This window comes from Ictalurus furcatus, chromosome 11 (genome assembly GCF_023375685.1).
Source record: "Ictalurus furcatus strain D&B chromosome 11, Billie_1.0, whole genome shotgun sequence".
NCBI lineage: Eukaryota > Metazoa > Chordata > Actinopteri > Siluriformes > Ictaluridae > Ictalurus > Ictalurus furcatus.
Window position 1 is genome coordinate 25475714 of NC_071265.1, and position 23164 is coordinate 25498877.

Consider the following 23164-nt stretch of genomic DNA (forward strand, 5'->3'; position numbering starts at 1 on the left):
GTATTGGGGTCATGTAGCAGTGTCTTTATCCTTAAAGACCAAATTAGATTTTAAACAATAAATATTGCATAAACCGTATTTATTTTAAACAGCATTTAGTAACGCAGGCTACAGGGCATGCTGGCTATTAACATCGATATATGACTACAAGCCTGTCAGCAGCATTTTTATCTAAAGATCGTGTAACCGTGAGCTGAAAGTGCATGTTCAGTCATGTAATCTGCAGAATCAAACTTGGCTATATTTTAAATAGCAACTTTCTTGGACTCCATGCGCCAATGGATAACGTGTTCGTTTAAAATGTTCACTGTCCGCAAATTATGCGGGCAGCGTGTAAAGGTCTTTCAAGGGTGTTAACGTGACAGGGTGTGTGTGGGTTCAGGGTCTCCTGGGTTGGGAAACATGGCTGTGAGAAAAGTGCACGGTGTCTTTAGAGCTCGGAGCAGTACTAACCTTCGCCATGCCAGCTAAGTGAGCGCCCTTTGACTCCATATAAGCAATGTAGCGGCTGAAGTCTTTGAACTCCTCCTTGGTCGGGTGGAAGGTCATGATCCTCGACCCAGGAGCCTGAGCTACTGAGTCGGAGGCCATAATGCTCCTGAGAGTGCAAAGAAAGTTTTAAATCAGAACAGAAAATCAATCAATCATGTATTGACAGGTACAAAGTACAGGTCAGCCGATCGATCGGTTTTGCCGATTGATAGGCACCAATAAAGACCGGTTGGAACTGTCCACACCAATATTTTTTCCCCGGTTGTTGTCCTTTTACAGTACGAGAGCAGCGTCTAGAGGGAAAATACAAATTTTTGAAGTGTTTTCTGATTCATTTTGGATGTCTCAAATTTTTTTCTTGTTATTTGGAGTGTTCATTTTTAGTTCAGTTTGGGACGTGTATCTTTTATTTGCTATAATAATTATTAAGATCGATATATTTCATTAAAAAAAAAAAGGACAGTACATTTGCATGGTACTGACAGTACTGTTCATTTTTGTAATAAAGTTCAGCAATATTTTACTTTGAGTGTTATGTTTTCATTCAGTATCAATTTTAAAAACTCTCGGGTGATTAATCGGTTATCGACAGGTCCTGCCTAACTTAGTTATCAGTATTGGTAAAATCCACTATCGGTCCACCTATAATACAAACATCGAACAGAATTGTTGTGGCTGTTAATGTAAATAACTAATTTCTTTCCAAAAATTACAAATACAACTTTATTACACAGTAGGGTGCAATTACAATATTTACTAAGGGACTATAAACGTTAAATGACTACAATTTGATTTTCACACTGTGGTAATAGCACCTATGCCAAGAGTTAAAGGAGAATGTCCTACTACAGCAGTAACTACAACATTATAACACTAAGAATTTAGTAAGAAATATTAACAATAATACAAGAATAAATTTTTTTAATTTTTCATTAACATGCACTCCCTTACTGCACTTTAGTTGGAATTATTATTAAGCATCATGTATGTTTATGACATGTTTAAACATGGGTTATCTGCTTATACTATTATGAACTCAATTAAGTGACGTAAGTCGAAAGTCTTCAAAACTCAAATTAATTACACAAACAAACGACGAGGAACGGAATAACTGTGTTAATGAATACGTTAATGAAATGCTCCGTTAAATTCCAGCCATTAAATAATGCTGTCATTTAACTGTCAAGGAAAGTAGCTAGCATGCGTGCTAACAGCGCCATCGCAGACCCAATAAGCCCCGCCCTTTGCTCATGATAGGACAAAATTCCGGTTAAGGCTACACTTCTCCGCCTCTGATTGGTCCAATTTCAAGTCCGTCAAATCCAAGTTTAATTCCCGGATAAATTCATCATGGTTAGCTGACTGACTTCAACAACAAACTTTAAGTTCCGAGAAACAAATTAACTAGTAACTGATAAGTTAAGTTACTTTAGCATGCTTCAGTGTTCCGTAGGAACGCTTAAACAACTTGTAACTGAGTTTTTTTTGGTTTTTTTTTACCTCATACACTTAACATTTGCGACAGAAAACAGTACTACTGCAATGCTAGTTAGGCTAGCTAGCTAGCAAAACAGTGCAGTGTCCATATTTGCGATAGCTCTTGCACGTCTGTGGAAAAACTAAACTTTGTCAAAAGGGAAAAATGTACATGCACTTACGTGTTTTCGACACTTAGCTGCACGTCGCTTTAACCAAATTCTCCAAATGAACACGGTGGTTGGATTCACAACGGTTGGAAAAGATTGTCCTCCATTATTGTGACACACGAACGCGCACGCGCACTGTGGAGTTGTTTACAAAGATGGAAGAAGGCGTTCCCCCATGCTTTCCCATCGCAATGTTGTGCTTCTTCTCCACCGCGTCTCCGGCGTGAACACGCCCACAGCAAACCCTCTGCTGTGTGATTGGGCAGGAAAAACGACCCGGGTCCGATTACATCTGTATTTATTATTATTCATCATACACTTTTATCCAAATTATCTTACAAAGAGGAACAAAGTATCAAGGTGCAATGAGCTGAACAGATGAAGATTAGAGGCTTTCCTCAAGGGCCCACTGTAACTGTGGAGAAAATAGTTTGTTGTTGTGTATTATTATTATAATGAATCACATTTCCCAGCATGTTAGGAAGTTGGGGTCAGAGTGCAGGGTCAGCCATGATGCAGTGCCCCTGGAGCAGAGAGGGTTAAGGGCCTTGCTCAAGGACCCAACGGTGGCAGCTTGGCAGAGCTGGGGCTTGAACCTCCGACCTTCCAAACAGTAACCCAGAGCCTTAACCACCAAGCTACCACTGCCCCCAATTATCTTCCCCCTATTATGTGATATTTGTAAAATTCCTCACTTATATTAGCTTGCCTACGATTTTGAAACTGTAATAAATAAAATAAAATAAAATAAATAAATAGCAGTGGTAATTTCGATTCATCCCAGTCACTCGAATCTTTTGATTCCGTTCACCAAAAAGATTGGTTCAGTGACCCTTTCAGTAAGTTACATCATTACATCAGTAGGTGGCATCAGTGAGTATCTTTTTTTTTTTTTTTAGATTTTGTGAGTAAAGCCAGGTTCACACTGTACGATTTTGGCCACGATTTGGTCGTCTGAGACTAATTTTGAGAATCCTAAAAGAGTCCTATAACCCTAGGCCATAACCTGTAGTCTTTGACTGATAGTCTGACGTGTTCCCCGACAGCCGATTAACGGCCGTCGCGATCAAATTTTTCCTCGGATTAAATTCTGCCAGTGTCAGAAGATTTGACGCACAGTCCTGTAGCGTGGCTTCTCCTTCTCCATGCGTCCGTTTTTCACGTCTTGACTGTCATACAGTCCGACATTAATGACAACTGAGATCACACAGTGTGACACGGCTTACAGCATGGATCTTGTTCGTACAGTCCGACAAGCAACAGTCGCAAACGACTATTAAAAATCACACAGTGTGCACCCGGCTTTAGTCACTGTTTCATTGACTCAACACATCGTTTAAAAACGCCTAGTTTTCAAGAGGAAAGTTATAGTATTACGACTGATTTAAACTACCGTGTCCAATCCACAAAGAAAAGGTCTGGGTGCAGGCTAGTTTTGAGAACGTGGTCACAAATGAGGACACAATTGTAATTTGAAAAAAAAACAAAAAAAACAACATTTTTACATATGTGAATGAAGTAGGTTTCAATGCTACAATAATGTAAAATTAACCATCAGTCATTTTTACACATTTATGTATAGTGGATTATGCTATGAACAACACAACAACAACAACAACACATACGTCTTGTCTTAGTGCTACACACTTTTCAAATGCACTGTTCCGCCCTCTTTCTCTTCTTACAGATCCTCGTTCGTTCACCCACTGCAAGTTTGTGTAATGTAATAAAGCATAACATGGCATGCTGTTATAGGAAAATAATCCATAATGGGGTGGTGTAATGCAGCCCAACTCAAAAATTTTCCTATAATAGTATCGTACTTTATTCCTCTTATACCACAGTGATTTGCTAACAATTACAGTTATTAATGTAGTCATGTACAACACACGCTTTTTAACAGTTTATAGTTCCATTTAATGTTGTGATATATCCATGAGACTATCCAAGTTAGTTCCTGTTATGACTTACATTATAGCAGGTGTAAACAATCATTCCAACATTCCAACAAAAGAAAAAACAGAGAAACACAGCTCGTCATGTCATGTAAAAAAAAAAAAAAAAGTCCTCTGTCCTAGAGTTCCTGTCCTCTGACTTCTGTGGTGGAAAACTTACTGACCTTTACAAAGCGCTGACATCCAAGACTTCTTTCGTAGATATTAAATAAATCATTTAAATAATTCAATATTGCATTTCAAAAATCCATTCATTAGCCTTAACGTAGATTGTCCATCATGCAAGTCTCTGTGAACACGCTGTTGCTATAGAAACAATAACGTAATAGAATGAGCAAATGAATATAAAGCTGTGATTTACCTTGTAACCGGCACTAATGTCAGAGCTGCTGTTATAGAACATTAATCAGCACATTCTGACCCCATCACGGAATTTAACAGCGCTGTGATACAACTTTGTTAAACTAATAAAAGGGTTATTTTGAGTGTTTTATTACTGCTGCTCTGTGGGTAAGCTATGTTGTGCTCGGGGCTTTGTGTGTTAAATGATTTGAAGAACTGAAGAAATGATTCAAAGCCAGAGGTGATTAAAACGTGTGTGTTGGAAAAGGAACATTTCTCCAAACAGTCTTCAGATTCTGAAAATTCTGAAAATGACCCACCAGGGTGCATCGTCAGCGAATGTAATCAGTTGTCTATGACATGAGTGCTGTCTGCTGCTCGTTTCTTTGGTTTCAAGCTGAAGTCACAAGGCTAAAGTAGATACCAAATAATGGAGGTCTGTCTCATCCAAAATCCTGTCCCTGAAAATCATGCTATATTTCTTAAATCACCTATATTTCAAGGGTCTAGACATAACTCCAGTGGCTTAGTGGTCAGCATGTTTGCCTTGCACCTCCGCTCTGTGTGTGCAGAGTTTGCATGTTCTCCCCATGCTTTGGGGGGGTTGCCTCTGGGGTACTCCAGTTTCCTCCCCAATCCAAAAACATGTGTTGTAGGCTGATTGGCATTTCCAAATTGTGTGTGATTGTGCCCTGTATTGGGTTGGCACCCTGTCCAGGGTGTCCCTCTTTGTACTCCGAGCTCCCTGGGATAGGCTGCAGGATCCCCCGGGACCCTGTGTAGGATAAGCGGTACAGGAAATGGAGGGATGGATAGTACTGGCAAATTCGTTATGTAAAATGTAAGTAATTAATTACATGATGATCCTTCTCTAGCGTGTGCTGATATTAAATGATCTTATCACGACCATCCATCCCAGTTTATGATATAAAAAGTAGGACATAATAAAAAAAAGCAGCATTCCTCATTTAGAGTAACACTTCTGTCTGCTGTGTTTTTCAAACTTTCAGAGCTTATGAAATGACCGTATTCAGAACACATGTCAGGAGATTTCACATTTGTCCGACATAGGGAACGTCAGAAGACGAGTCCTTATAGTGATCCGGCAAAAATATTGTATCGTGCTGCATATTCTTTAAGGCTGGATCACGATCCATGTTTTTATCACAGTGGCTGAGGTGCTGTTCCCTTTCTGGGGTGCTTTCTTGGTGGTTAAACAAACTTGTCATGTATCTTCAATCTGTCAATCTTGCTGTTTCATGTGTTTTTCAAACAATTGTTGTTTGCTCCGTGTCTGTTTTGTAAAATCCAGTAGTTCCATACACCTTTTTTTAGTTTTTAGGCAACCCCTCAGCCAAGCAATCCGAGGAGGAGGCGTAAGGTGAGGAACCGCCTACTCTTGGTTATTATTGGTTTGTTCATCAGAGAACAAGAGTCGGATTGGCAAATATAGAGTAAATTCTCGTTCATTAAAATCCCCATGAAGTGACTTGAACCTTGTAGCATTATTCAACGTGTTGACAATTTCCACTGAAACAGGAAGTCAGGGCGGAACATATTGAGTGGCCCCTCCCCCTTTTTTTTTTTATAATCGCCAATAGTGTTTAGCTTACTTCACAGCCAAGAAACTTACAACTGTTGGGGGCGGGACAACTCAGATTCTAGAGAGCATTTGATTGGATGAAAAAAATCTCATGGAGAGGCTGAAGTGCAGAATGATGTCATCAGAATTGTTAATCCATATCGGTGGTAGAGAGAGAGATTCGCGTATATCTTATAAATGCGAATTCTGTCATTGTTTTAGAGCACACTTAGGATAGACAGATCATAGATAACCTCAAGGCTAGCATTCATAATAAAAGTCACAAAACCTCCATTTTGATTTCATGGGGACTTTAAACATGTTGGGGTGTCATGTCTGAGCAATTTCTCTCTGAAATAGTTCATATAGTATTTACATACTCTGAGACACAGCCGTTGAGCATGTTAAATTTTGTGGCTGAAGCCAAAATAAGACATATTTCTAGAGGTGGAGAATGAACAAGGCACACAGTAATCCTACTGGACAGTAAAATGCTGTCTCAAGGAAGCTTTAGAGCAGACACTCACACACACACACACACACACACACACACACACACACACACACACACACACACCTGTGGAACATGAGGAACTTTAATGAATTTTCCTGGTTACACAATTGCACTATTTGACCATGTACTATTAGCACATTTATAGACGGGATTTATTTATTTATCCGGTGTCACCCAGATGAGGACGGGTTCCCTTCTGAGTCTGGTTCCTCTCGAGTTTTCTTCCTCATAGCGTCTCAGTGAGTTTTTCCTCGCCACCGTCGCCTCTAGCTTGCTCATAAGGGATAAATTCATATGTTTAAAACCTATATCCTGAATTGATATATTTCTGTAAAGCTGCTGTGGGATAATGTCCATTGATAAAAGCGATATACAAATAAAACTGAACTGAACTGAATATGTATGTATGTTCACATTGTAGTGGTCACGAGGCGTTATTTTACACTACACCACCCAGGCACAAGAAGAGTCACAACCAACAATATACAAAACCCAATTATTCAACTTTATTAACATCAAGGTATTTGGAACATATTTCCTCTCTTTCTCTTCTGGTTTATTAACAAATAGAAAAAAAAAACCCGGCATGTCCAACAGCTCGAACGAATCTTCTCCCATCTCGAAGCAAACGTTGAGTGGTCCAGTGTGTTTAAATCCACCTCACTTTTAGACTTCGGAGAAGGGAAGCGCTCGAGTCCCTCTAGCCGGTGATTCTTCTTGTGATATTGTCCTTCTGAGCCACAGTGACATATGATCACATGATGATTACGGTATGTGAAAATACCATGTGTAGGGACTTCAGGATCAGTAGATTCAGCCGACTGTTCCATGCGGTGTCTTATAATCGACCTTGAAATGATCCTGATAACAGCACAGTATGAAACGTTGTATTACCCTGCTAATATTTTGCACACTCTAAGACATACGGAACACAGCGTCATGTCTTGCTGAAAATATCTTGTTTATTAGGTGGTGTATTAATTGTGCTGTACTTTTTTGTTTTGTATGACTGCATTCGGTGGGTGTGTGTGTGTGTGTGTGTGTGTGTATGGCTCTGTATGTAGTGAAGACATCATGTTAGACTTACACATGGCTAGAAACATCATCTCAATTATGATGCTCTGTTCAGAAGCCTCATTGTTATCTTGGATATTTTTTTTAACTGTAAAGGTTTTAAAGGTATAGTCGTCGATTTTCGGAGAAGTTAGCGAAACAAGGACATTCCCTACCCAGTGGAGGTTTTGTGCTCATTGGAATACTAGCGTGACCTCGAACAGTCACTCCCGGATTACTTCCTGGTTTTAGCATACGTATATAAAAAGTTCATGGACATTTACTCATGGCGAAGTCTTGCCTTTCTGTACAACTGTGCAAGTTCAGAGCCTTGCTTGTATCGTGTTTGAGCCGTTGCCTTGAATATTTATGTTAATGACCAGTTGTGCTTTGACCTTTTTGCCTGCCTATATGTTTTGGATTTTGGATTTCATTTCTGCTCTGTTGGCCACCACTTTGCGCGAATGGATCGTTAACAGCGAGCTAGCTCTACCTGTTGGGAAACTTAAAATTCAAACAAATACAACCCATCTGCTAAAGTATTCCCTTCAAAGTATTTTATAGGCAGCTGCTTGGATGTGAGAAGGGCTTCGACAAATATTACAAAACGTGTTTTGACTTTGAAAAATCGCTGACCCGACCTTTAAGGAATAGAACGGTACACGTCTGATCCGTTTCGGCCTAGCTCCCTGCAAACCCCGCAGATTATACACTGTCTCATTCCCAGATCCCGTGTATCACTGTTCACTGACTCTGGATTCACATCATTTAATATCATATTGAACAACTGTGAATAACTGGTTCGAAAAAGGTGCCAGAAGTTGAAAAGGTGTACAGAAGTTCTCCCCCTCCCCCGCCGTTTAATCGCAGTCTCATTAAACTCAACATTATCATATTAACAAAGAAATGATCAGCAGCTCAGTGGATTCCGGTCGTGTTAAAATACACGCCCGCGTACTAAACATAGAAGACCATATGGTGATAACAATAACATCAAATAATAAATGATTATTTTAAAATATGTATATCAAAAATAAAAAGGATTAAAAAAAGGAATAAAAATAGACCCATTACAGATACCAGTATAAATGACAACAATTACATATTTTTTGTTGTATATTGTACGGTCATAATAATAATTAATAATAATAATAATAATAATAATAATAATAATAATGGTAATGATGATTAATATGACAACAATGATTAAAAGTAAAATTAGTAAGATTTTCAGTCTCAGCAGGATTCAGAGATATTATTACGCTATAACATGTTTTATAGTAATATTGACACCGGAGCGGCACTTTTGTGTTCGGAAAGAGGAATTGATGCAGGACTAGAAGGAGTTGTAAGCACCCTGCTTACCATTCACATTTTCCTATACTTTCTCTTCTCTCTCACTCCTCTCTCTCTCTCTCTCTTTTTCTCTCTCACTCTCTATGACCCCCTAAACTGAATCGGTGGAGTGTGTGTTGTAGCTCAGAATGGTCTGCCTGCTCTCCTGAGGGGTGTTTCAGGGCTTTCCGGAGGTTTTCAGATAAGCGCTTATGTTGCATAGTGATCAAAGCTGCCCAGGTACTCAAGAGCTGCTCGGTAGCACAGCTGATACTGGTCCTGCAAACACACACACGTAGATATTTCAGATCTGTGTTAGAGGAAGAGGTTCAGCGCTGGTATTCTTATCAGCGGAGGCTTCACCAAATAAGCACAACGTAAAAAAAAAATTGGAAATGTTTAGATAAATGATTAGTGTAATAAACTGTTCAGTGCTCCTTGTGTTTCGGCCTGATTGGCGATGCCAACTGCTCATTTTCATGAAATAATTCTGGAGTTGACCCACATTGTGTGTCTGGGTCAGGAAGCTGAACACAGGGATATATTTCTTAGAACTTACGCAACATGGATTTCACTGTCCTTACCTCGGTCTGTACCATGGCTGGCCTCTGAGTGCGCAGTGTTTTGATGGTTTGGAACAGATCCACCACTCCCTCATATCTCATCCTCTCCAGAACGATACTCAGAGTGATGAACACTCCTGTACGACCCACGCCGGCACTGCAGAATGCCGAAGAAGTGTTGGTCAATACACTCACTTACTCACACAGACACCTACTGTAGAGCTACACACACACACACACACCTGCAGTGAACAGTAATTGGTCCGTCCTGGCCAAACTGCTCCTTGGTTTTGTGCACCTGGCCAATAAAGTCGATAAACCCCTCCCCCGTCTTTGGCACACCCTGCTCTGGCCAATCAGTGAACTGGAACTGCCGGATGGTCCTGGACTGGCCATCCTGAGAGAAAATGGGAAGAGTTATACACACATGCTAGATGTTAACTGGACTGTAAACCCCCACATAACCTGTGAATGTCACTCATAAAACTCACTCAAACAGAGCCCCAGTCAGGACTTTAATGACAACTCGAAATCAAACCTCATTTAGAACCTCTTGTAGAACTGCAAAATGAATCTGAACTCCAAACTCAACTCCAATGGGAACTGCAATATGAAGTCTAATCTGCAATTCAATAAAACCCTTCTAATCTCAATACCAATCTGAAGTCTAATCTGAACTCCAATAAGAACTCCAATCTGAACTCCAATCTGAACTATAATATTACCTTAAATATGAACTCCAATCTGAACTCTAATCTGAAATCTAATATGAACTGCAGTATGAACTCTAAAATGAACTGCAGTATGAATTCTAATCTGAACTCTAATATGATCTGCAATATGATCTCTAATCTGAGCTGAAACACGAACTCAACTGAACTCCAATATGAACTCTAATCTGAACTCCAATATGAACTCTAATCTGAACTCCAATATGAAATCTAATCTGAACTCCAATATGATCTCTAATCTGAGCTGAAACATGAACTCAACTGAACTCCAACATGAACTCTAATCTGAACTCAAATATGAACTCTAATCTGAACTCCAATATGATCTCTAATCTGAACTCAAATATGAACTCTAATCTGAACTCCAATATGAAATCTAATCTGAACTCCAATATGATCTCTAATCTGAACTCCAATATGAAATCTAATCTGAACTCCAATATGATCTCTAATCTGAACTCCAATATGAACTCTAATCTGAACTCCAATATGATCTCTAATCTGAACTCCAATATGAAATCTAATCTGAACTCCAATATGATCTCTAATCTGAACTCCAATATGAAATCTAATCTGAACTCCAATATGAACTCTAATCTGAACTCCAATATGAACTCTAATCTGAACTCCAATATGATCTCTAATCTGAACTCCAATATGATCTCTAATCTGAACTCCAATATGAACTCTAATCTGAACTCCAATATGATCTCTAATCTGAACTCCAATATGATCTCTAATCTGAACTCCAATATGAACTCTAATCTGAACTCCAATATGAAATCTAATCTGAACTCCAATATGATCTCTAATCTGAACTCCAATATGAAATCTAATCTGAACTCCAATATGATCTCTAATCTGAACTCCAATATGATCTCTAATCTGAACTCCAATATGATCTCTAATCTGAACTCCAATATGATCTCTAATCTGAACTCCAATATGAACTCTAATCTGAACTCCAATATGAAATCTAATCTGAACTCCAATATGAACTCTAATCTGAACTCCAATATGATCTCTAATCTGAACTCCAATATGAAATCTAATCTGAACTCCAATATGAAATCTAATCTGAACTCCAATATGATCTCTAATCTGAACTCCAATATGATCTCTAATCTGAACTCCAATATGATCTCTAATCTGAACTCCAATATGAAATCTAATCTGAACTCCAACATGAACTCTAATCTGAACTCCAATATGAACTCTAATCTGAACTCCAATATGATCTCTAATCTGAACTCCAACATGAACTCTAATCTGAACTCCAATATGAAATCTAATCTGAACTCCAATATGAACTCCATTATGAACCCCGGTCAAAAAATTGCTCCATTAAGCATTATTAGCTAGCTAATATTAGCTAACCAATTGTCCCAGGTCAGCTATTTGATATAATCCCGAACCAATGGCTACAATAGAATGCTTATTTCATGTAGCTAGCTACACAGCTGGTGTATTTAACAAAACTCTACTGTACAGAACCTCCACAACAATAAACATTAAAATGGCTCTACTGAATGTAGAGACATAATACTTTGGCTACGATAAAATACTGATGAACACTGTAGGGATTCAAACTGAGTAAACATGCCTATTCCTGTGCTGTCTTCAAAGGTCCTATTAAAACTCTTCCAACTACGTAGGTATTTAGGATCAAGGCAGCTCCGTGGATACCGGAGCACCAGTTCATAAATACATACGTGGAGTGATGAATGTAACAAAAGAAATGCCGTACCCTGGCGTCAGTGACTTTGAACTCTCGCAGGATGTACTGTGGCATGTTGTATTCAGCCATGGGGTCCACCACAAAGTACTGATAACGTGCAGAGCGCTCAGCTGGCCAGTACTGATGGCACTTCTCCTGCAGGGCAAACACAAACACACACAGATTGTAAGTGTGCAGGTATATGCGTGTGTGTATTAGCTGAAGACATGATATTTGGATTTGGTTTTAAATAAAGTATCAATGTAGCTCTGCATCAAAATTGCTACACATCGGTCTCAAGTAGGTGCTCCTTATTTGAATTTACTGCGAGCTGGTTATCTTCACTAACGATCGTCCTTCCTCTGCAGATACCGTGTGTCATGAATGGATCTCAGAATGGTCAAAATAACTCATATCCCACATATTTACCACATCACATAGGCCCGACCACTTTGCTTTGCTAACAGTTACTATGTCTACATCTCTGTAATGCTACAGGTCCATGTCTACATCCATTTTATTAGCTCGTGACATTCCTGTTGATTCGGTTAAACAATGCTGAATTATATGGAACGCCTAGTAAAAAAAAACTTTTGATTTAAAAACTTTTGATTTTTATTCAATATCAAAGCTTACGATGATGACAGCACTATGCTAAAGACTTAGGCACATGTATAAAGTCTGTGAAACAAATATACTTCCACGTGAATTCAATGAAACCTTCTACTACTTTTACTACAAATAGCAGACAACTCCTGAATAAATAATAATAATAATAATAACAATAATAAAAAAAAAACATTAGCGTTTGACAATTGCTGTGGTATAAGACGAATAAAACACTTCAGGGTATGACATTATTGGAAAATCAACAACTTTCGTTGAGGGACATTTTGCATCACACTTACCTTGTTGATTATTTTCATAAAACACACACACTGACTACGTTTACATGCACAGCAATAATCTAATTACTGAATAAGACAATATTGTGATTAAGGTGTTTACATGAGTCGTGTTTAGAATATCCCTTTAGTTCCCGTGTTACGTGTTATGGAACATAGATCGATTAACGGCACACGTCATTACGTCCCCGCGCCACGCCGTCCGACGTTCCTTCCAGAATTTCACGTATCGACGTACAGTCGGTCTTCGTTATGGAACCGTGTTCAGTTTTGGGTGTGTCATTTTTAATTTTACGGAAGCTTCAAGTGCGGTTAATTATTTGTCGTGCTGTACGTGCAAATAGACGACTGCTTGAAGCCATGGGCTGTGTCCCAAACCGCATACTTACAGACTATATAGAAGCTGAGATACATGTATTTCTCCTACTATATAGCAGGCAAGTACGCGGTTTGGGACGCAGCTGTGCTCTCTTGTTTGCCGTCAAACGGTTGAGCGCTGCCGTGTGTGATCGTGTCCTGTCACAAAATGCGGTGAAAACTCCCACACATTAAGGTGTGTACATACATGTCTGTAATACACGTCGATAATGCGACTAAAACAGGAATACTCCACACGTCTTAATCGATTTGTGTTTACTTACGGTTGAGCGCTGCCGTGTGTGATCGTGTCCTCACAAAATGCGGTGAAGACTCCCTCACGACGTTAATAGTGTGATTAAGTCAACTTCCATAATGCGTCTAAAACAGGAATCCTCCACATGTCTTAATTCCATTTGTGTTTACTTCGAGTATGAGATTAGTCGGATTAAGGTCATCAATAACTGCTGTTTACATGCTAGTTTCTTAATCAGAGTATGGTCTTAATTGGAGTAATGTCTGATTATTGTTGTCCATGTAAACGTACTGACTGAGATTTTATTCCTTACTTCAGAAAACTACCTAGGTACAGGCTTCATGTCATTTAAGTTTTGTAACGCTTAGGTTTTATTTCAGATTATATGCTGAGAAAAAAAAAGAACTCCACTGTATGAAGTTTAGAAGTAAATTAAAAGTCTTCCCATTTGGCGTTCTCTACCCTCGCTGGATGCATCGAAAGACTAATTTGTATAAACACCTCTGATATTTGTGCTTCACAACATGCTCGATACGCTCATGCACAGACCCCTGATCAGACACAGCTCTTCTTTGAAACAAATAGGATGCGACTCATTGACCTTCCAAGCGGACTCCTGGCAGTCTCTAACTTTCATTGGAAACAAATGGAAGTCAGCGGCTTTGTCGCGTGATGTCACTGCCACGTGAGGCTTACCCTTCCCATCTCTCGGAGTTTGGTCAGCATGACTACGATGGTGGAGTTGTGCTCCCAAAGCATTCTCCAGAAGTCCTCTGTGGTCTCGGCCAGAGGACCCTGTGTCGCTATGTACGCCTTCTGCTGCCTACACACAACAGAACACAAAGAGTAACACTTAATGAGATAGAGTGAAGAAGTAGGAAAAGAGGGAATGAAAATGATGGAGGAAGAGAAAGAGAAAGGGAGAGACGGTGAGGACGAAAGACAAGAAGAAGGAATGTAAGAGGTAGAGGATGGGGTAAAGAGGAAGAGAGAAGAAAGAGAACAAGAGAGATTTCCCAGTTAGAGAAAGTAGAGACACGCAACAATTGCCATTGTTTGCATTTGAGTTTCCTAGTGCTATGTATCTTTTGTATAAGTGTACAGTGTTGTAGTTGCTTTAAATGAACAGCAGAGGGCGATGTGACACTGCAGCAAAAAGCACACACACAGTCAGAAGTTACTTCTTAGGACAAATCTGAATCAGAGAGGTGTTTCATTATAGCTGAGGTCATCAGTTCTATAAGAGGTAGGATGGAGAGAACACACACGCGCATGCATGCACACACACACACACACACACACACACACATGCACACACAAACACGAGGTTAATCACCTGTTCTACCAAGGCATTCCTTCTTTAGTAACAATATGGCAGTTATAGTGGGTGTCAGTGGATCAGGGTTAAAGATGCAGAGCCAACTCTCATACTACAGCCACACACACACACACACACACACACACACACACACACACACACACACACACACACACACTTCAGGGGTGGTACCTAGCCAGCACTAGTCTCAGTCTCAGGCGCTGTGCCAGTGGCTTATATTGCCCAGCTGGCTGGTAGGTTGGCAGTTGGCAGGTTTCAGGATCTTGAAGGTTGCACTCTGGTTGGTTATTCATATATACGTGCATGCAGGGCAGCTTGTCCATAGTGGCAAATGGCCCAATCATATACAGTACTGTACATCAGCCACTTCACAAAAGTTAATCCTTATAAAGTCCTCATTCACAACTGACTACATTTGAAATTTTCTTTAAACACTAATTACTACCTTGAGTGACGAACGATTTTTAGAAATGTCGCTAATTGACAGAAATACGCCAACGTTTCATTAATTTGCTTGTCTTTCTTGATGTTGCACAATCATGGGGCTGTGCAACATCTATTTAGCTCGCATAAACTTATTATTGCACCTAGTGGCCAAAAATTGGAACTGCAACAAGCATTAGTAGTGGCCCGTTGGGCCAGGAATCACGATGTCCAATTCTTCGGGAAAAGCAGCGGACAGACGGTTAATGACACGTTTGCCATTTTGGGCTCGTTTAAAATGCTCCGGCAAATCATCTGAATGAAATGTAATACATTTCCGCAAAATATAAGTGCAGACGGTGTGTCTATACCGTACAGAACCATTTCTATTGTAAGAATATTGGAAAAAATGGGAGCGGGTAGACTGCTAGACAGTATGCTGGGTGACTGTATGTTGTTGGTTTATGATATGAGCGTTGTTTGTCACACACACACACACACACACACACACACACACACACACACACACACAAAATCTATGGTCATGAGCTGCTGCTGGATGTGCACTTTTTAAATATTCAGCACAGGTTATTTAGTGAACAACAACAACAACTATATAAAAAAAAAACCCTCCAGCAGTTCTTGGCCATGTTTACTGATGAAAAGTACTAGACCCTTTAGAAAGCTAGAAATCGTTCTTGTGAGACTACAGTAACACTACATTCTTGGCACTCTAGGCAAAGGTGGGCTGTTCATATTTATTTACCGTTTGTCATGTTGTTCGTCATATGTTCATTCAGCAGCTGTATTTCCATGGTAAATTTCCCTTGTAGAATAATATTCATCTAGTATAGATGCTCTGTGCACTGTTCATTCAATGTTCTTAACAAAGAATGTACTTCGAAACACAGCAGATACTACCATGGCTGGGTAATTGTGTGCAACTATAATATAACAGGTTAAAAAGATGGTCTGTAACAAGGATTATACATAGAATATACATACATTATACATAGAATTATATTCTATTATATATATTATATATATCATTTGGGGGGTGGGTGCACGGTGGCTTAGTGGTTAGTACAGTCGCCTCACACCTCCAGGGTGGAGGGTTTGATTCCCGCCATGGGTGTGCGGAGCTTCCGTGTTCTCCCCGTGCTGCGGGGGTTTCCTCCGGGTACTCCGGTTTCCTCCCCCAGTCCAAAGACATGCATGGTAGGCTGATTGGCGTGTCACAATGTCTGTAGTGTATGAATGGGTGTGTGATTATGCCCTGCGATGGATTGGCACCCCGTCCAGGGCTAGGCTCCAGGTTCCCCGTGACCCTGAAGGATTAGTGGTATAGAAAATGGATGGACCATTTGGGGTATTGGGGCATAAAGGTTTCTGTGGGTTATCTGTTCTTTGGTCAGAAATGACAGCAGACTTATAGACTGTCCTGATAACAAACAAATTTATCCTGACACATACAGCACAGTGAGAAACACCAAGCTGTCTCCACCCACAGGGGAAAGAAAGAGATACATGAAGGGTTAGAGAGAGAGAGAGAGAGAGAGAGAGAGAGAGAGAGACAGGGGAAGAAAGAGGCATAGTGAGAGAGATATGAGTGTAGTGAGGGTTGGAGAGAGGAAAGATGTAAACAGAAGCACAGAGAGATAGGGGACTGAGACAGAGAGATGTATTGAGAGAGATGGGTGGAGTGAGACAGAGGTAAAGAGATAGAGAGAGAGATATTTCCTTGCAGTCTAGATTTCTTCTTTTAAACCTCTGTGCAAGTTCATCGATTTCTCTTGATGTCACTCGCTCTTTTTCACCCTGTGCTGCATGCCATTTTTCACCTGTGACATCAAATCATCCATTTCTGTCTCTCTCCATGTGTCTGCACCTCTCTGTCACTATCAGTGTCTCCATCACATTCTCTCCTCTGAGACCTCAGCTGTCTGTAACACGATTTTAAATAGCACTCTTTGCTCCAGTATAGTTTTTAACACACCTTTGTGACTTTTCCTAACAATATGGAAGTGTGTTAGCACCTACATCACATGGAAGACCTCTTGCACCACCAAAGCAGGAGTGTATAACAGGAAGCTCATTTTTCAGTTGGATCGTATTTCACCTTAGCAACAAACACAGAATAAGTGAAAATGATTTCCTTGATGGTCTCTAGTCTGTTTAAACCCCTCAAACAGCGGGGGATTCCAGACCAAATATGATCAACACAATTTTACTTGTATATAGAGGCAAGGAAAAATCCCTGGGGATGACCATTAGGAAGAAACCTTGAGAGGAACCTGATTCAAAATGGAACCCATCCTCTTCGGGGTGATTCCGGATAGAGAGATTATAGATCATACATAATAAGTTGAAGAAAAGTAAATCCAAATGTGTTGAAAGGATGATCAGTTGAGCATGTTGTGAATAACTGTCTTGGAATTAGCCCAGGACAGTCTTTATGATTATAGCAGTTCTTGGGAACAAATCTACAGTATGCAGGTGAGATCCAGGTGGAGGGGCACGGTGGCTTAGTGGTTGGCATATTTGCGTCACACCTCCAGGGTTGGGGGTTTGATTCCTGCCTGTCGATTCCTGTTCTCCCCATGCTTCGGGGGTTTCCTCCAGCTACTCCGCTTTCCTCCCCCAGTTCAAAGACATGCGTTGTAGGCTGATTGGCATTTCCAAATTGTCTGTAGTGTGTGTGTGATTGTGCCCTGCGATTGGTTGGCATCCAGGGTGTCCCCTGCCTCGTGCCCCGAGTTCCCTGGGATAGGCTCCAGGCTCCTCAGAACCTTGTGTAAGATAAATGGATGGATGGATTATCCACTGAGGCAAGGGTGAGACTTGGGCATGAACTGTCTTTGGGAAGTGCACGTCTTTAGGGAGTGCATATGAGGGTCAGTTTTGGCAATAGTCAGTGTATTGGTGGGACTAAAATCACCTAACTGTAAGCAGCCACATTTAAGGTTTTCATAGCCTTGAGAATGTGGCCAAAATGGTCCCAACCAACTACAGTGAGGGAAAAAAGTATTTGATCCCCTGCTGATTTTCTACGTTTGCCCACTGACAAAGAAATGATCAGTCTATAATTTTAATGGTAGTTGTATTTGAACAGTGAGAGACAGAATAACAACAAAAAAATCCAGAAAAACGCATGTCAAAAATTTTATAAATTAATTTGCATTTTAATGAGGGAAAAAAGTATTTGACCCCCTCTCAATCAGAAAGATTTCTGGCTCCCAGGTGTCTTTTATACAGGTAACGAGCTGAGATTAGGAGCACACTCTTAAAGGGAGTGCTCCTAATATCAGTTTGTTACCTGTATAAAAGACACCTGTCCACAGAAGCAATCAATCAGTCATATTCCAAACTCTCCACCATGGCCAAGACCAAAGAGCTCTCCAAGGATGTCAGGGACAAGACTGTAGACCTACACAAGTCTGAAATGGGCTACAAGACCATTGCCAAGCAGCTTGGTGAGAAGGGGACAACAGTTGGTGCGATTATTCGCAAATGGAAGAAGCACAAAAGAACTGTCAATCTCCCTCAGCCTGGGGCTCCATGCAAGATCTCACCTCGTGGAGTTGCATTGATCATGAGAACAGTGAGGAATCAGCCCAGAACTACACGGGAGGATCTTGTCAATGATCTCAAGGCAGCTGGGACCATAGTCACCAAGAAAACAATTGGTAACACACTACGCCGTGAAGGACTGAAATCCTGCAGCGCGCGCAAGGTCCGCTGCTCAAGAAAACACATATACATGCCCGTCTGAAGTTTGCCAATGAACATCTGAATGATTCTGAGGACAACTGGGTGAAAGCGTTGAGGTCAGATGAGACCAAAATGGAGCTCTTTGGCATCAACTCCACTCGCCGTGTTTGGAGGAGGAGGAATGCTGCCTATGACCCCTGGAACACCATCCCCACCGTCAAACATGGAGGTGGAAACATTATGCTTTGGGGTTTTTTTTCTGCTAAGGGGACAGGACAACTTCACCGCATCAAAGGGACGATGGACGGGGACATGTACCGTCAAATCTTGGGTGAAAACCTCCTTCCCTCAGACAGGGCATTGAAAATGGGTCGTGGATGGATATTCCAGCATGACAATGACCCAAAACACATGGCCAAGGCAACAAAGGAGTGGCTCAAGAAGAAGCACATTAAGGTCCTGGAGTGACCTAGGCAGTCTCCAGACCTTAATCCCATAGAAAATCTGTGGAGAGAGCTGAAGGTTCGAGTTGCCAAACGTCAGCCTCGAAACCTTAATGATTTGGAGAAGATCTGCAAAGAGGGGTGGGACAAAATCCCTCCTGAGATGTGTGCAAACCTGGTGGCCAACTACAAGAAACGTCTGACCTCTGTGATTGCCAACAAGGGTTTTTAAACCAAGTACTAAGTCATGTTTTGCAGAGGGGTCAAATACTTATTTCCCTCATTAAAATGCAAATCAATTTATAACATTTTTGATGTGCGTTTTTCTGGATTTTTTTGTTGTTATTCTGTCTCTCACTGTTCAAATAAATCTACCATTAAAGTTATAGACTGATCATTTCTTTGTCAGTGGGTAAACATACAAAATCAGCAGGGGATCAAATACTTTTTTCCCTCACTGTATATCTATGTATTACTTGTACACCATTTTAAATTTTGCTAAATTTAGATCCATATAATCCCTGAGATACACTATATGGCCAAAAGTATGTGGACACACGACCACCACGCCCACATGTCAGCCTTCTCCAAACTGTTGCCGCATAGTTGAAAGCAAACATCGTCTAGAATGTCTTTGAATGCTGTAGATAAGATTTCCTTTCACTGGGACTAAGTGACACAAAGTGAGCTCCATGAAGATGTGGTTTGCTAAGGTTGGTTTGGAAGATTTAGAGTGGTCTTAAATGACACAGAACCCTGACCTCAACCTCATTGAACACATTTGGGATGAACTGGAAAGCTGACTGCGGCCCAGGCCACCTCACCCGAAATCAGTACCTGACATCAAAAATGCACTTATGGCTGAATGAGCACAAATCCCCACAGCTATGTTCCAAAATCTAGTGGAAAGCCTTCCCAGAAGAGTGGAGGTTGTTATAGGAGGAAGGGGGGGCACTTTAGAATGGGATGTTCAACAAGCACATATAGGCATATAATGGTCATACTTTGGCCGTATAGTACATGCACCAGGGCTGCATTTCCATGCTCTTTAGATGAAGGATGTCTACAAGCTTCTCTCTGTGGTTCCTTATATATTTGCAATCAGCTCCTTGTAGACAATCCCATAACTCTCTTTACTAGAAGGGAATTCCATAAAAGCTTTAATATGCATGGTAGACCAGACTGTCACTCTGACTAAGACATTACTGAGACATTACATTTATAAATGTAAGTGAATTACTTGCCTCATACACTCTCAGAATAAACAACAACAACAAAAACCAAACTGTACCATTCCTTGTCACTGGGGTGTTACCCTCTAGAGTACTTTAAATGACTAAAAAGGTGCACTTCATACACATTTCCAGGTAAAAGATACACATTAACGTATAAAAGTCTACCACCCCACTGACAAGGAAAGTTACAGGAGAATGTAACTACTGATATTCTGTCATATTCATTAAAATAAACTAACTAGCTCGACCATATAGTTAGCTTATGGGGCTAACATGCTAGCTAGCTGTTTTACTCAGCAGTTATTTAGTTGTGTTCATCACCAGAAAGTTGGGATCCATTCTCAGGAAGCGTAATAAACTGGTGAGCAATAGTGAATAAGGAATTGTTATTATTATTTGGAATTACACACCTATATCCGTCGATGAAGCTGGCATTGATGTAGTCGGATCCCTCCACTCCTCTGATGGGCTGGAGACACACTCGGCTCGACTCGTATGGCATGATGTTGACGAGCCGATTTTTGAACTTGTTGCACGGCAGGTTGGCGCTGATGAACCGGGAGGTGTGTGCTTTGGAGTTGGCCAGTTTCTATGATGGGAGCAAACAGAGAGGGTTATAAAACATCTTTACAACATCACGACGCCAGCAAGCGCTCTTAGTATACAGTCCATCACAGGAGGACAGCTAGCACACTGTAACAGCTGTTTAGTTCTGCTCAGAGACACCTAGCACTGAAGGATCCTCTGGAAATGGTGTGTGTATGGTATAAATTGGGATGACGCCTCAGAACATGCAGGCTCAACGTCTAGCATTTTTTACAGCCTGAGGGATTAGATGTCTGAATTGACGTGTTAGTGAGGTTTGCAGAGGTATGTGTCTGTATTCTGTGATGTTTGCTTTTTTAACAGGGTGTGTGTTAGTGATTATGTTCGGACAAATTTATTTGTTGTAATATTAATATGCCTATTAAACATTTGACAGTTGAATAATGAAATGTTTTTTCTCTTTAATCATGGCATCATTATTATTTTACCCTTAACAAAATAACCAAAATGTTATTATGACTGTACTGGGGAACAACAACATCTATTATCCAAGGCTTTACGCTGCTAGTTCTTCTTTATTTTTCTTTATTTATTTGAAATATTTGAATAAATATTCAAATGTGAAGTGTGTGTGTGTGTGTGTGTGTGTGTGTCTATGTGCATCCTAGTCTGACCTTGAACTCCAGCTCCATGGCAGTGACGGTCTCCCCTGGAGGTGTGTTTGTGAGTTTCTGGAGGTGTGAGTAAAGGCTGCGTGCAGGGACCTCGGTGTGTGCAGAGACGGCTGCCTCCAGCAACGCATCGTGGATGAAGACGTACTGATCCTCTGTTTGGACCATGTAGTTCCTCTGAGAGCGCATCAGGGTCACATGACCATACACGTCCACTGCTTGCTCGTGCTTCATGCGCTCCAGCATGGCGTCGATCACGATGAAGCAACCCGTCCGGCCCACGCCCGCACTGGCACAGAGAAACAGATTAACTCAGCTATATATGTATATATATATATATATATACACACACACACACACATATCTACAGTACTGTGCAAAAGTTTTAGGCACCCTATTTTTTGTTTAGTACAAACTTTGTTATAGATTTTTTTATTTTATGACTTCTACATTATCGAGTCAGTACGAAGAACATTTTAGATTCCCAAACATTAGTTTTTCGGCAAAAAATGAAATGTTACAGCTATCTAAATATAAACATGGCTGCAGAAGACATGCATGCGATGTTTGGACAGATGAAAAAATCTAAAGTTTTTCTTGATTTAATTAACATCAAATGAAAGCAACGACTAAATGTCACCAGGATAAAATGCTCACTGAAGATAAGTGAATGTCAAACATAAAAACAGTTATTATTAGTTCTACTATTAAAATGGTAAAATTATTTATTCTGCTGTTTCGGCGCTCTTTTGTACACGGGTGAACATCAGAACATGTGTCAGACATCGGTACATTGATTGCTTACATTCCATCTTACACTTCCTCCTTGTGTTATTTGTGTCTCACCTATAACTCATATTCGTACATTCTCAATAAGAGCTGTTTCACATGACCATAGTTGTCATGATTTCCCCTCGTGCAAAGCGCTGGAGCTCGGAGCGCGCTCCGAAACCCAAAGTACAAGCTCGAACTGCGAGCCTGCACTTCCGGGTTTTATAGTCAGTACATTTACATGGACAACAATAATCCGATATGAACCCGATTATGACGATACTCTGATTAAGAAACTAGCACGTAAACAGCGATTACTGATGACCTTAATCCGATTAAACTCATATTCGAAGTAAACACAAATCGATTAAGACGTGTGGAGTATTCCTGTTTTAGTCGCATTATCGACGTGTATTACAGACATGTATGTACACACCTTAATCCCACTACTAACGTCGTGTGGGAGTTTTCACCGCATTTTGCGACAGGACACGATCACACACGGCAGCGCTCAACCGTTTGACGGCAAACAAGAGAGCACGGCTGCGTCCCAAACCGCGTACTTGCCTGCTATATA

General features: G+C 40.6%; 2 protein-coding genes across 7 annotated transcripts in view; both read right to left on the reverse strand.

Moving 5' to 3' along the window:
- kdm4aa (lysine (K)-specific demethylase 4A, genome duplicate a) overlaps positions 1-2279 on the reverse strand; it is a 33792-nt gene extending 31513 nt beyond the window's left edge. For both annotated transcript variants that reach the window (XM_053636810.1, XM_053636809.1), the window contains exons 1-2: positions 2151-2279; positions 454-598 (exon numbers count right to left, since the gene is read on the reverse strand). In XM_053636810.1, coding sequence (XP_053492785.1) covers positions 454-591 — 138 coding nt within the window. In that variant the 5' untranslated portion in view covers positions 592-598; positions 2151-2279. The remainder of the gene's footprint in view (positions 1-453; positions 599-2150) is intronic.
- A 4736-nt stretch (positions 2280-7015) lies between these two features.
- The window catches only part of ptprfa (protein tyrosine phosphatase receptor type Fa), a 261978-nt gene continuing 245829 nt past the window's right edge, over positions 7016-23164 (reverse strand). For all 5 annotated transcript variants that reach the window (XM_053636812.1, XM_053636814.1, XM_053636813.1 and 2 more), the window contains 7 exons: positions 21820-22105; positions 21010-21188; positions 14145-14271; positions 11961-12086; positions 9725-9879; positions 9504-9639; positions 7016-9198 (listed from right to left, as the gene is read on the reverse strand). In XM_053636812.1, the coding sequence (XP_053492787.1) occupies positions 9130-9198; positions 9504-9639; positions 9725-9879; positions 11961-12086; positions 14145-14271; positions 21010-21188; positions 21820-22105 (1078 nt within the window). In that variant the 3' untranslated portion in view covers positions 7016-9129. The remainder of the gene's footprint in view (positions 9199-9503; positions 9640-9724; positions 9880-11960; positions 12087-14144; positions 14272-21009; positions 21189-21819; positions 22106-23164) is intronic.